General features: G+C 38.3%; 1 protein-coding gene and 1 non-coding gene across 7 annotated transcripts in view; both read right to left on the bottom strand.

Annotated features, from left to right (window-relative positions):
• FUT8 (fucosyltransferase 8) overlaps positions 1–14862 on the bottom strand; it is a 333890-nt gene that overhangs the window by 106991 nt on the left and 212037 nt on the right. For all 6 annotated transcript variants that reach the window (XM_027554345.1, XM_027554347.1, XM_027554344.1 and 3 more), the window contains 2 exons: positions 9488–9603; positions 9209–9371 (listed from right to left, as the gene is read on the bottom strand). In XM_027554345.1, coding sequence (XP_027410146.1) covers positions 9209–9371; positions 9488–9603 — 279 coding nt within the window. The remainder of the gene's footprint in view (positions 1–9208; positions 9372–9487; positions 9604–14862) is intronic.
• On the bottom strand, positions 11339–11410 carry TRNAC-GCA. The gene has a single exon. It is a non-coding gene; the product is annotated as a tRNA-Cys (tRNA).

Genomic DNA, 14862 nt, shown 5'->3' with positions numbered 1-14862 from the left:
GTAATATTTCTAATACTGTGTTATGTATATGACTGTAAAACTGTTTGCTATAAAAATTTTATAACAATTCATTTATTAGTGTATAGTCTAGGCTACCACAAAGTAATTATATTGATTATATTCCTCCTTTAAAGCAATCATTGTTGATACAGGTATAATACATATATTGTTATAGCTGTAAATAAATGAATTTTTATGCTATCTTTTCATTTTTGCTTTCTACTATAATATGTATAATACCTATAGTGTTTTGTATCTTATAAAACAGTATAGATGAAGCTACTGAGAGACAATTCATTTTGTAAACAGAGGACATAAACTTCTGGTATCAATATAGTACAGTACTTTAAATGTATTTTCTTTATGATTTCCTTAATAACATTTCCTTTTCTATAGTATACTTAATTGTAAGACTACATAATATTGGTACACAACATACAAAGCATGGGTTAATCAACAGTTTACATTATCAGTAAGGGTTCTGGTCAACAGAAGGCTATTTATTAGTGACATTTTGGGGAAGTCAAAATGTGAATTTTTGACTGTGCAATGGATTGGTGTCCCAAACCTCCACATTTTTTAAAGGGTCAACTGTAGTTCTTTGCTAATCCAATAATGTTTAGAAGTTACCATCCTGCAAAATTTGTCACCTGTTAGCCAAAGACATGAGGATAATCAAATAGAAAGATTCAGTTTCCCAGCCCATTACCGGGAAACATGATGTCTGAAAACCACTCCACAGAAATTCTGGATTTTCAGTGACTCCATCCTAAAATCAAATCTCTTAGAAGTGTCTCAAAAGCTGGGATAATCTGGCTGACTCAGTTTTGACTATGAAGATTACCAAAAATCTAGGAGGTGGATGATGAATCTAAAGTCCTGAGGTATTAAAGTCTGGGAAATATCACTACAAATCCAGGCAAAGGACCAGCAGAACAGCACTGGTCATTTGAGGGTGGAATACACACATCTGAAGATAAGTGACAGGCCAGACAAACATCTGTGACTCTAAGAGCAGGAGTTTGATATTTGTCAGCTATGACAGAATACGACAAAAATCATAGCTGACAAATATCAAACCCTTCTTCCAAAGCTGGTCTACATTTATATTCTTTATGTTTGCTGTTAATTTTCCTATTTTTATACATATTAATATTCACAAAACTGTTTTTAAATGTTCAGGTCTTTGTCAATTATGCCAATGAAGAACCACAAGCAGAGTATTTTTTATACCAGATTCAAAATGCCGGAGAGGGAAACTCTCCCAGACGGCTGGCACAGAAGATGTAATTCAAGCAAGAAAAGCCCAAGGTGAAGGAACTGGAATTTATTAAAAGGAGATCAGTCCTGAGTGTTCACTGGAAGGACTGATATTGAAGCTGAAACTCCAATACTTTGGCCACCTGATGTGAAGAGCTGACTCACTGGAAAAGACCCTGATGCTGGGAAAGATTGGGGGCAGGAGAAGAAGGGGACGACAGAGGATGAGATGGTTGGATGGCAGACTCAATGGACATGGGTTTGGGTGGACTCCGGGAGTTGGTGAGGGACAGGGAGGCCTGGCAGGCTGCGGTTCATGGGGTCACAAAGAGTCGGACACGACTGAGCGACTGAACTGAACTGAACTGAAAGCAAATGTGACTAAGGGAGGGTACACCATGAAACCTAATCCACAGGTGAATATGCATCAGGGGCAACACTTGGGTTTGCTCCTGGGGCAGAAGCAAACAGTGCAAAGGATAAAACTGTGAGCAGCAGGCAGAAAGGCAGACAGTGTTCCCACTGCCTCCCATGTTGTCTCAGGAGGAATTTTAGAATACCGCCATTCAGACAGCCCACACAGGCAGAGGGGAGTCCCAAAGGGCAGCAATAAAAACACAGGGCAATAATTATGCTGTTTGGTGAGTGAGCTCCATTAGGCTTATGTTTAGGTTTCAGACCCTGAAATTCTTCCTGTTAGCACTGTGACAATCTCCCCTTAATGGTGCCGTCCTTGCAGGATCTAGGAATTTTCTATATATATCCTCTGTGGGACTTTCCTTGGGCAGGTCTGACTACAGTCTACCAGATTCTACAATGTGTTAGTGACTGTGGAAAGCGTTTTATTTATTTTCCCACATTTAATCATCACAATGCTACTATTGCAGGAATTATATCTCCATGTGTGGAAGAGAAAAATAAAGCTCAGAGAAGTATTTAGCAATTAAGAGAAAGAAATTTACATAGAACAGCTCTGCTACTTAATTGCATAAGCTATCTAAATTCTCTAGGCCTGAGTACAGCTTTTTTATAAAATAAGGAGGTTCGCCACATAGTATTGCTCGTGCGTGCTCAGTCATGTCTGACTCTTTGCAACCCCTCGACTGTAGCCCGCCAGGCTCCTTGTCCATGGAATTTTCCAGGCAAGAATACTGGAGTGGATTTCCTTCTCCAGGGTATCTTCCTGACCCAGGGATCAAACCTGTGTCTCGTGTCTCCTGTTATGTTGATAAAATAAGAAAACGAATAGAGAGCCTTTATTGCAGTGACTGGCACATAGGATATCCTTAGTAAGTTAAGTATTTTTAATGTCAAAAAAATTTTTGAGCTTGGAAACCACACCCAAGGAGAAGTAAGGTGGGGACAGGCAAAACAAGAGTTAGGGCCACTAGATAAGACACACTTTCCCACCAGATTCTCCTTCCAATGCAAATTTTATTTCAGGACAGAATGTTCCCTTACAGAAGATGGAGAATCACAATCTGGCGGATAGAAATTCAGTAACAAGCCGAATAAGAGTAACTTCATATGACAATGTCTCCCTTTGTCCAAGGACATTAAGAGGAATGTTCTAGTATCACTGGATAGTATCTAGTGATATTTAGTATCACTAAACTCCTTAGTAGGAAAACAATCATACAAAAACGTTTTGCCTAAAGAGACTAAAAACTGGAGAAAGAATATCTACTACATTCCAGCTTCATGTAAGAATCAAAACACATGTGAAAAAAATTAAGTATGTATATAATAAAATAAAGCACAAAGAATGATAGATTTGAAGGTTCACAAAACTATTCAAGAATGAAAATTTCAGTTCTTGGACCTTTCAAAGACAGTTGAAGAGAGTCTACTTTATAAAGAGAGGAAAACAAAACAAGCTATTGGACCACAATGGTTATGACTAGCAATGCCGATCAAATAAACCTGTGAGATGTTAACCTACCAACATTCCCCTATAACCAGTCAGATATCGCACCCCTTGCCTGATTTGAAGTATTTTTGTTCCATATTCCCCTACAGTAGCAAAAAGCTAATCAGCTTAGTCGTAAGTATCATTCATCATTTGGGAAACATAGCTGTTCTCAGCCTTAGCAAAGCTGCTTTACAAATTACTGGTAATGAGATGATACAAACCAGGCAGGAGCAATGAGACTGCTACTTCACTAGGCTGCTTCTGAATAGTTTCAGTCAACTTAATTGAGAAATAGCTCATCAGTTCTGTGAAACCTCCTATCCTTTAATAATTGGTATGATTTAAAATAAGAAAGAAGCAACTCCAGTTAACTACTTCATAAACTGGTGTCTGGTGCCATAAAGATGACAAAAAGAGCCAAAGCAACAATGATTAAGTGAAATATATTTCTGAACAAGCAAAAAGGGTGGTAAGATAAAACTTTTCATGATATCCTCAGAAACTAAGGGCCAAATCTAAAAAATCATAAATCCAAGCACTTAAAACTACTACATAAATAATCAAGTCATAATGACAAAAATAACCATTCTAAACGGCTGATTTCCCTCTTGCTATTTCAAAGAGGCCAGGGTCAATTCATGATCAATGATATCAGAAGCATCAAGTAAATGCGATGGTATTACTATGAAGCATGGTCACATATAATCATTAGAATGATCAACTGAAAGATGAAATGATATTAATGCTTGAGATCAATATACCAGGTAATAATAATATTCTACTCTGTATTTATTTATTATACCATCAGCCCCTCTAAATTCTTAAAAAATAAAAACTCCTAAAAGTCAAAGAATATTATTAATTTACTAGCTCCCAAGTAATAGGCTAATCAGGTCAATAGCATTTTGCTAAAAATCTCAGGAGAGCTAAAACCCACATGATATTTGGAATCCAGGCTGCATTAATGGTAGGTATTTTGAGTAATGAACAATGAGAGCTACATTCTAGAAAAGAAATATGGTCCTCTCACTAAAAGAAACAGCATCAAGTGGGGAGCAAAGGAAGAGTTTTTTTTTTCCCCCACAGTTTACTGATAAGGCGCACCAACCTATGGAGACATGCGATTTTTCCAAGAAACTTAACACAGCCTCTGGGCTTCCCTGGTGGCTCAGAGGTTAAAGCATCTGCCTGCAAGGCGGGAGACCCAGGTTCAATCCCTGGGTCGGGAAGATACCCTGGAGAAGGAAAATGGCAACCCACTCCAGTATTCTTGCCTGGAGAATCCCATGGATGGAGAAGCCTGGTAGGTTACAGTCCACGGGGTCGCAAAGAGTCAGACACGACTGAGCAACTTCACTTTCACTTTAACATAGCCTATATCAGTGGTGAACCAATAAAGAGAACCAGGGATTCTGTAAAGCCTTTGTTCTCAAAGACCAACAGTATCACTTAGGAAGATGTTAGAAATGCAAATTCTCGGGCCCACTCCAGACCTACTAAATCAGGAACTCTGAGGATGGGATACAGTAATCCCTGTTTTAAGACGCCCTCCAGCTGCTCTTGATACCTTGCTGAAGCTGGAAAAAGACTAGGGTAATGACGACACACAAAAATTCTTAACAACTGGCACACAACAAGTGACTTCCCCACTGACTTTCTAATTTACCTACCTATATGTTGAGAAGAGACTGTTGTGAGATATGCCTCTATTTATCAGATGATAAGCACTGAATTTCAAATATCTTCATAATCTCTATGACCATGACTTTACGAGTTAAAAATGTTTAGAAATTAAAATTTTTCTACTTAGTATGACAATTGAAGACATTAGCAATATTTGTGATTTACTCAACATTCAGTGTTTTATATTAGGGTTCTAGGAAATTTATTCACTGAATAAGGAGTTCTGCTCTTAGAATTGACTTGTTTAAAATATACTTTCCATAATAACATTGCTATAAACCATTCATATTGTTCACACAAATAAAAAGAAATCTAATATACACTAATAAACATATACCAAAGGACTTCTGATTTATATACTTTCAGTATGGTATATTACTTTTTTAAGAATTAAAATGACAGATGTGCAATTTCACTTATCATATTAAACTATAAGGCCTAAGAGACAATAAAAGCTGAGTATGAAAAAATGTGTAAAAACAACAAAGGATACATATTTTTTCCTTTTCAATATTAAACTGAATTTCCAGTTGTGTCTGTAAAATAAATAGATTGGAACCAAGAGCTCATGGTCATCAAAAGAAAATAATGTTCCATATTCATTTTACTTTTTCTCCTCTTCTTTCAAGGAAGAGTAGCACTATGGAATAAAACATTAAATCTAAACTAGTTCTCTGACTCTAACAACCCTAATAAGTTTATGATGAGGCAAAGTGGGTTTTTTACCCACCTCAATTTCAACATATTTTTAGATGCATTTAAAAAATTACTGAGCACAGGGCCCATGAAATATAAACAAATGATCAGATATATTTGGTAAGCAACATTATTTTTTATCATTCACATTCAAAGAAAGTTCATACTTCATTGCTTAGAATCAGATTTATACTCCAAATCGGAAACACTGTATTTTTAGTGATTCGTGGATAACTGAAGTCTCATGACTACTTTTAGATACAGGGGTCACTTAAATCCTCCAAAGTAAATCAAACATGCAGTCAAGGGCACTGAGTACAAAAATACAAAACGTCAGGTTTTCTTCTGGCCCCACAGGCTTCCTTTCAGCATGACTCTGATAACACTTTAGATCCCCACCTCTAATTCCTCCCCTATATACTCGGTGATTTCTAACAGATACTCTGTTTTGCAGCATCCACTGTTAAATCAACTGGGGCTTTCTAGCTTTATACTTAGAGGTAAATGACTTTTCTCCTATAACTCACCCTTCATACCTTTTGCAATTCTCAATTACAAGAGAATATTCTGACCTCAGTTATATAATTTTCTTTAGTTGCACAAAATTAATAAATCTTTCGATGGAATAGGATTTTGTTTTTGCACAGGGTGCAAAGTAGAGTGTGAAATAATCAAAGAATGTATATACTAAATAAAAAAGACATAACTTACTGAATGCAGACTAAATAATAAGTGCTTAGCACTGCAGGGTAGAGAAGGTATTGAATTTAGAGTTCTAGCCTTCAGGAGACTACACTTTGTCAGGGAAAAAAATCAAATTACTACACAAGAAACAATGATCTCCATTTATGAATGCTATCCTTCCAGCAAAATACAAAGTCTTCAATTACTTTTGAGTCCCCCATCTCCGTACCCTGGATCAGTCACCAAGTTCTGTGGCTTCTATTTTTCTCACCTGTGTGAATCCCACATGCATTATGCCAAGTGAAAGAAACCACTCTCAAAAATCTACATAGGATGATTTCATTTACATAAAATTCTGGAAAAGGCAAAATTATAGGGACAGATACAGATTTGGTGACTGTAAGGGACTGGAGTTGGGGGTGGGAGGGTGCTGACTATAAAGGAGCAGAAGGAATTTTCCTAGGGCAGTAGCAATTCTGTATCTTGATTGCAGTGATGGTTATAAAACTAGGAGCATTTGTCAAAACCCACAGAACTATCGACTACATTATGTACATTTCATTGTAAATAAATTATGACACAATAAAGTTGATTTAGAAACTAAAAAAAAAGGATATCAGTTTCTATGAGAACAAAATTTTAAGACATAAAGAAAGCCCTTCTGAAAAAACAAAAGCCCATAAGTAATTTCACTATAACTGATGTCTTTCTGAACAAAAAATGATGAGTGATTCAAAGGGAAATCTGAACAATAAAACTTAACCTCTAACTAATTTTTCAGAGAACATTGACTTTCAGTCCAGAGACCACTTGTATGCTATAATTTGGGACAGCATAAAAAGAAAATGGGGATTTTGTGTAATGTTAAAATCACCAGAGACAAAGGTCTATTTTAATTCTTATACTTAAACATCTTGGAAATTAACAGTAAGACAGCATATGCTACATACATACAAATCCTCTCTATTCGTACATTCATTAAAGGTTATTTCTCTAATTTTTGGTTGTCCTTTGTCCATTATTTGTAATACGGCATTCTAATTTGGCTGCCTGGAGTTAAATTACCACCCTGTGAAGTTGTATCCCAAGTTCATTATAAGTTCTGCGTAAGACAGCAAAAGAAACTGGGTATTTTGGGTCTCTTTCCTTTTGTTTTCAGCAAAATATTATTACTTAACATTTACTAAAAGGCGGTGTCAAGAAACAAAATGTATTTAAGATTGAACTCAACTCACAAAAAAATTAACACTGATTTACATCAACTTTTCAGGGCCCAAAATTTTTTATTTCCACATATTTTTTCAATTCCTACATACAGTCACAGAACCTAAGCACAAAATAATTTTTAAATAATTATTTTAATTTGGAAAAGGAAAAAAAATAAAATGGCATCACTGACTCAATGGACATGAGTTTGAGCAAGCTCTGGGAGTTGGTGATGGACAGGAAAGCCTGGCGTGCTACAGTCCATGGGGTTACAAAGCGTCGGACATGACTGAGTTACTGAACTGAACTGAAAAAATGAAATTTTCAAGTAATTAAATCATTCAAACTTTAAATATTATATCAGAAGAGCCAAAATTTATCCTTTAAAATACCATATAGTCTGCCCAACTCAAATCCTCTTCAGATCTGCATTTTCCTAAAAAACTGCAGTTAGCAAAGCACACAAGCACAAAGCTCCAAATAACAGAACCATGGTGCCCAGAATCAGCTTAGGGTGGAGAAGCTTTAAGGACAGAATCAGTCCATATTTGGTTTAAAGGTCTAAGTATGGCCTGACTGCAAGTTAGGCAAAAATTTCAAAGGGACTGCTGAATCTGTGGCCTAGTAAATCAATGCCATTGAAATTTATGCTATCTTAAACTGCTGTAGATTCACTAATACTAAAATGATTCCAATAAACTGACAGATTTTATTTGTAATTTCACTTAAAACAGCAAAGCAATATTTTAAAATAACTACAATATTGCTGATATGTTAATATATATGAATCTCTAGGTTGTGGGGTAATTCTTTTCCTCTTCACAGTGGTAGGCTGTGTTAATACAACAATTTTTCTTTTATTGTTCACTAATGAGACAGTAATTGCCATCAGAATCCCACTGGGAATATAGACTTGCAAATATAATAGGCCTACGGACAGGTTTTACATATCTATAAAGATTCTCAGATACATTTTGTTCTGCATGAACACACCAGACCAAAATGTGTCCTTTGCCACGGAAGATAAACTCCACATTTTCAGAAATATGCAAACAGGAGAAACAAACTTAACTAGGCAGATTTTAGGTTCTTCTTTCTAGCAACTAAATGGAAGAGCAATTAACAGAATGCTCCTTTTTATCAAAAACTTATTAACCTTTCACTAGAAATCTTAAAAAGTTGCTGAAGTTTTCAGTGTTTCAATTCAAAACATAACTGCCAGCCTTAGTATGTGTTCCAATGAATGTACTATAATGTAAACTGCACACTCCGCTCCAAATGTCAGTTGTATAACAAGGAGATTTAAAGGAAGATATTTTAATGTACTGCTAGCTGACTGAGCACTACCTTTGGAGTTTATTCAGGGCATAAAGATTTCTAGAAATTCATTTAAAATAATATTTTCTGGTGATGAACTACATTCAGTGATTATCGTCCACTGAGCCCTCAGGCACTCTACTGCTTCTAAACATTCAGTTCAGTTCAGTCGCTCAGTCATGTCCAACTTTTTGCGATCCCATGAACCGCAGCATGCCAGGCCTCCCTGTCCATCACCAGCTCCCAGAGTTTACCCATATTCATGTCCATTGAGTCGGTGATGCCATCCAACCATCTCATCCTCTGTCGTCCCCTTCTCCTCCTGCCCTCAATCTTTCCCAGCATGGAAGATATCATTTGCCATTCAGCAGGGAAATTAACAAGGGTTTCCATTTCCCATTCTTAGATTATAATCTTTACTAAATCCCAAATGAAATGTAAATGAAGTACCTTTCATGATGTCCCAAATCTGACAGAAATTCATCTGCATGTCTTTGGAGTTCATTTCCTTCTAAATTCTTTAATTTCTTCAACTCACTTTGTAAAAAAAACCAAAGCTCTTTAGCTCCATTTTCAATCCTCCTCCTTAGGATTTCATGATCCTTCCCCAAACCTGTTGTCAAGCAATGGAGAGTATTAGCATTTCTAACATTCTGATGAAAGGAAACTTTCAATTATATGTACTAATATCAGTATATTGAAGAGGAGAAACAATGTATGATTACCTACCATTTCTAGTTTGTTTCTTGTAATTTTCAATCTGTTCTTTGGCCTTCACAAGCTGCTCTTCTAAAGCACGAATCCTTCCTGAAGCTGGCCCCTGATCAATGGGGCCTTCTGGTATTCTGTAGTTCAAGGAAGGAAACGTAAACATTTAGCTTATACATTATGCAAGAAAATACATGCTTACTTTGCTAAAACGTATTTATTGGTAACTCTAGAAGTCACTGGACCGTAACACATATTAGAAGTACCAAATGAAATTTTCTCTTCAAAGGTAAGGGTAAGACATAAACACTGGAATGATACTGAACACAGAAAAAAATAATCTAGCTCAGAGATGTATGATCTTTGAAGAATTAAGGAACCTTTAGAACTGTCTCCTAAAAACTCATCATACTACTCTGAATTACACCGTTAGTGCCAAAGTGATCAATTCTTTCACTAGTGTTGAGAACAACAAAATTCAAGGACAGGGTGACAAAAAGGCTTAAAAGGAGTACAAAAGCTTGTAACTGAAAACATGTCTATGTTCAAATATCAAATGCAAATTATTTCTAAATTAATCACAATATCAGGCCATGTAAACCTGTGCTCCAGTTCATGAACTTATAACCTTAGATTACTAAGCATTGGTTGTATAAGGAAGGGAAAGACAAGAATAGAAGATGAAGAATACCAGAAAAAACACCTGACAGTTAATGTCCTGTTTATGTCAGGAATGAAAACTACCAGTCAACAACATAAAATGTTGGAACATAGCAGAGGAACTCCTGCTTATATTATCAACCTGTACAACTTTTTTCTAAACTGTACTTATTTCTAACATATTTTGTTTTTATGTGACTTTTGACAGTATTCTATACTCCAATTTTGCCATAAAAGCTATTCACATCCTAATCCTGGAATCTGTAATACTATCTTAGGTGACAGAAAACTGTGTGATTAAGGATCCTGAGAAGGGGAAATAGGCATGGATTACCCAAGTGAGCCATAAATTGTAACCACAAGTGTTCTTGTAAGAGAGGAGTAGAAGGAAATTTTATTACAAAAGAGGAGAAGGTCATACCTATTACTTTGAAGATAGAGGAATGGGTCATGAGCAACAAATTCAAGAAAGGCATCTTTAGGAGCTGGTAGAGGCAAGAACACAGATTCTCCCTTGGAGTTTCTCTAGTGAATGTGGCCCCACAGGCACCTAGGTTTTGCTCCATGTAACTCATTTCTGACTTCCCAAACTGTAAGATAATAAATTTCTACTATTTTAAGCCAAGAAGTTTATGGTTATGTGTTACAGCAGCAATAGGAAACTAATACATACACATGTATTTACACACATATATATAAATATGTATATATACTTTTGGAAAAATATTGAGATTAAAAAATGGCTGATTTTTTCTTCTATAATCTATTTAAATGATGAAATGTCTCTAAATAGCTAGCACAGTGTCTGTCAATAAGCCTTATCAGGACTACTCTATCTGGGCTCAGTCATTTTAGAGATGAGCTGTAACCTTAAAATGCCTGGGATACTAATTTGTACCATCGCAATCATTCCAATTTTTAGACTATACTTGACAGAACTTAAATTTAGATATCAACCTGATGAAAAAAGTAATATAAAACTTCAATACCTTTTCTAGCATTTTTATATAACAGACAAAGCCAAATTAACTTCAGAATGAATGCTTAGTAAAGAAGCTCTTGTTACAGTTATAAAGAAAGAAAAAGTGAAGTTGCTCAGTCGTGTCTGACTCTTTGTGACCCCATGGACTGTGGCCTACCAGGCTCCTTCGCCCATGGGATTCTCCAGGCAAGAGTACTGGAGTGGGTTGCCATTTCTTTCTCCAGGGGATCTTCCCAACCCAGGGATCGAACCTGGGTCTCCTGCACTGCAGGCAGACGCTTTACCGTCTGAGCCACCAGGGAAGCTACAGTTATACCAGAGTAAATAAAATATTCTATAATTTCACATGAAATTGTATGCATTAACACTGAATAGAAGCAGAAATGATAGTCATCCACTAATCGTGAATGTTCCAGGCTACAGAATTTGAATTAAAAGAAGCCTCATTTGTATACAAACAACAGAATAATGGTAAAATGAAGAGAGTTGTTAGGTGCACAATTACCCAATTTATGAGCACAAATACGTATACATTCATAAATGAGGCATTTCCTGGTACATAATTTTTAAAACTTGGCTCTTAACCACTTTCCGAATTAGATGGCTGGTTTGTAGGAAATAATTTGAAAATAAAATAAAATTACCCCCTCTTGTAATTTATTATGGCAGCAATATACCATAGGATTAGGATGTCCTTTTCCAGAATACATTTTAGTGATACAAAATTTCAGTCAATAGAAAGATATGTCCAGGTTCTCCTTTTTATCTCATTTCTTTATGCAATAATGTTAGGGGAAAACAGGCATGGAAAAACAGCATAAGGTCTTTCCAGCAGAGTTCCATTAAGCATTAAATCCGATCTAATTCTAATAGAACAGAAAAGAATTAGTGATTTATATGTAATAATGTAATCCAACTATGGATAAACTAGTTATGGTTTATAAACTAGAAACGGATGCCTGGGGCTGGTGCACTGGGACAACCCAGAGGGATGGTATGGGGAGGGAGGACGGAGGAGGGTTCAGGATGGGGAACACATGTATACCTGTGGCGGATTCATTTTGATATATGGCAAAATCAATACAATATTGTAAAGTTAAAAAATAAAATAAAACTAAATTAACAATATTGTAAAGTTTAAAAATTAAAAAAAAAGAACTACAAAAAAAAAAAAAGTAATAGAAAACTCAATGCAAAAAAATGAACACAATAAGGGCTTTTCTTTCCAAATCCCATACAGAAAAGAGTAAATCTGTAAGAACAATCTCTTTACCTGAATATTTAGGTAATTGAATGTTTTTCCAACCAGTCCATTCTGAAGGAGATCAGCCCTGGGATTTCTTTGGAAGGAGCTGGAACTCCAGTACTTTGGCCACCTCATGCGAAGAGCTGACTCATTGGAAAAGACTCTGATGCTGGGAGGGATTGGGGGCAAGAGGAGAAGGGGACGACAGAGGATGAGATGGCTGGATAGCATCACTGACTTGATGGACGTGAGTCTGAGTGAACTCCGGGAGTTGGTGATGGACAGGGAGACCTGGCGTGCTGCTATTCATGGGGTCTCAAAGAGTCGGACATGACTGAGCGACTGATCTGATCTGATCTGATTACATTCACTGTGCAAAAAGATATATAGAATATCTTCTGGCCAAGATGAAGTAACAGAAGTCAGATTTATCATTAAGGCTGGAACAAGTGAAAACCCAGGACAGGGAGGCCTGGTGTGCTGCAGTCCATGGGGTCACAAAGAGTCAGACATGACTTGGCGACTGAACAACAACAACAAAAACACATGAAAACCCTGATAAAGCTTATGAAACAATGGTTTAATAAAACTGGAATCTGGAGAAAGATGGAGGGAAAAATAGGTGATTCTTGGCTTCAGTACTCCTCAGGAAGAGAGTAACTAGCAACTATTCACAGACTAGATACCTTTTTAAAGATCCCAGAACGAAAGGGTGAGTATGAAGTATCCCCTTCAACCATAAAAGCTGAGAAAAGGGGCATTAGAAGAGCAAGAGGAGTGATTTCACATTGACCACCTCCCCGACCCCAACCCTCACCAGCTCAGTGCAGTGCTGTACTGAAGAGATCCCCTGGGCCTAAAGTTTTTCCTGCAGAAAAAAAAGAGTGTAAGAGGACATGAAGCTTCCCCAGCATTCCAGATGCTTCCTGGGAGGCCCACTTAAGTACTTCATGGGGACTACTAGGAGAATCAGCTAGAGATAGAGGAGGAGGAAAGGGCTCACAGCAGTCAGTGCGCAGATCTTGGTAGACTGCATTCCTACTAGTAGTTGGGCCTGAACTGAGATCCTGATCAAGCAACTCTGACCTCTTGCAGAGCTGAACTCATGACCTCAGCTGGTCTGGGAATTTGGCTGGCAGTTCTGCATGGTTGGTTCCTCAGCCAGAGGGCTGTCTTGGAGGAGGAGCAAATTCTAGGGCTCTGCCGATACAGGGAAGCAAGTCAGCAGCCCTACTCAACTGCTGAGCATAGCCTTCAACCCCACCTTGAGCAGGAAGCCTGGCCTGAGATGCTAGGCAGTCACTCGGCACATCCTATGGCCACCCAAGCAGGGAAGAAAGTCACTGGCCACATGCAACCACTGAGCATGGCCTCCAATCCCATCCAACAGTGAAGACTGGCAAAAGATGCCACACAGTTGTGGGCAGCCATGAAGAACATCCTATGGCCTACTTAGGAGGAAAGCAAGTCAGCAGGCCCACCCAACTGCGAAGCCCAGTATACTGCCAACCTGACCAGGAAGCCTGGCCAGGGCCCTGAGGCAGCCACAGAGCCCATTCTGCAGGTCTGTTCAAGCAGAGAGCTGAGCCAGAAGCACCACTCTGCTGCTGAACATAGTCTCCAGCCTCACAGGTGACCGGAGACCCTGGTCTCTGAAGCCTATCCTATAAGCCCATTCAAGTGGACAGACAAGCCAGCAGCCCGGCCCAACTACAGAGCATGACCACTGGTCCTGTCTGACTGAGAAAGTCCAGACAGTGTCCCTCGACAGCTTTGAAGCCTAGCTTCTGGTACTGACTATGTGGAGACCAGCCCTTGGTGCTGTACAGCAGCACAGCATAGCCTACAACCCATTTATTTGCTGAGCATGGCTTGAAAACCCACCCAGTTTGAATGTCCAGGTAACCACTTCACCTAATCATAAAGCATAACCTATGGCCCCACCCAACCAGTGAGTCCAAAAAGCAACCCCTCAACCACTGAGCATAGCCTCCAGCTCCACCCAACTGTGGGGTACAACTGGCAGCCTACCTGGCCAAGAAGCCCAGCAAGAGACTGTCAAACAGCAGAATACAGACAATAGCCTTCTAAATTACAGAACCCATCCTATAGGCCCACCCAGTTTTGGGGCACAGTGTATGCCCCAGTCTGATCTAGGAGTACACCCTGAGTTCCCGTCTGATCATAAAGCTCTGTGTATGGCTTTAACTGAATACAGAGTCTTATCAATGGTGTCATCAAGTCAGGGGGCATAGCTTGAGGCCCCATACAACCATGGATGACTGTGGAGCTCAGTGTATGGCCCTGCTCATTCCCAAAATGCAAACAACAGCACTCTCTGGACAGCAGGCTAGAGAACATTGCCCACAGCCCTGCCTGACTAGGTGACTACAGAGCCTAGCAAGTAGCCCTACCCGAATGCAGATCTCAGCTAGCAGTTCAGTCTGAAAATGTGAAGCCCAACTCTGAGACCTACCCAAATGCAGAAAAATAACACTTGCTCTGTCC

Source organism: Bos indicus x Bos taurus, chromosome 10 (assembly GCF_003369695.1).
Source record: "Bos indicus x Bos taurus breed Angus x Brahman F1 hybrid chromosome 10, Bos_hybrid_MaternalHap_v2.0, whole genome shotgun sequence".
Lineage (NCBI taxonomy): Eukaryota > Metazoa > Chordata > Mammalia > Artiodactyla > Bovidae > Bos > Bos indicus x Bos taurus.
Note: the sequence above shows the minus strand (reverse complement) of the source record. Positions and strands in the feature narration are given on the sequence as shown.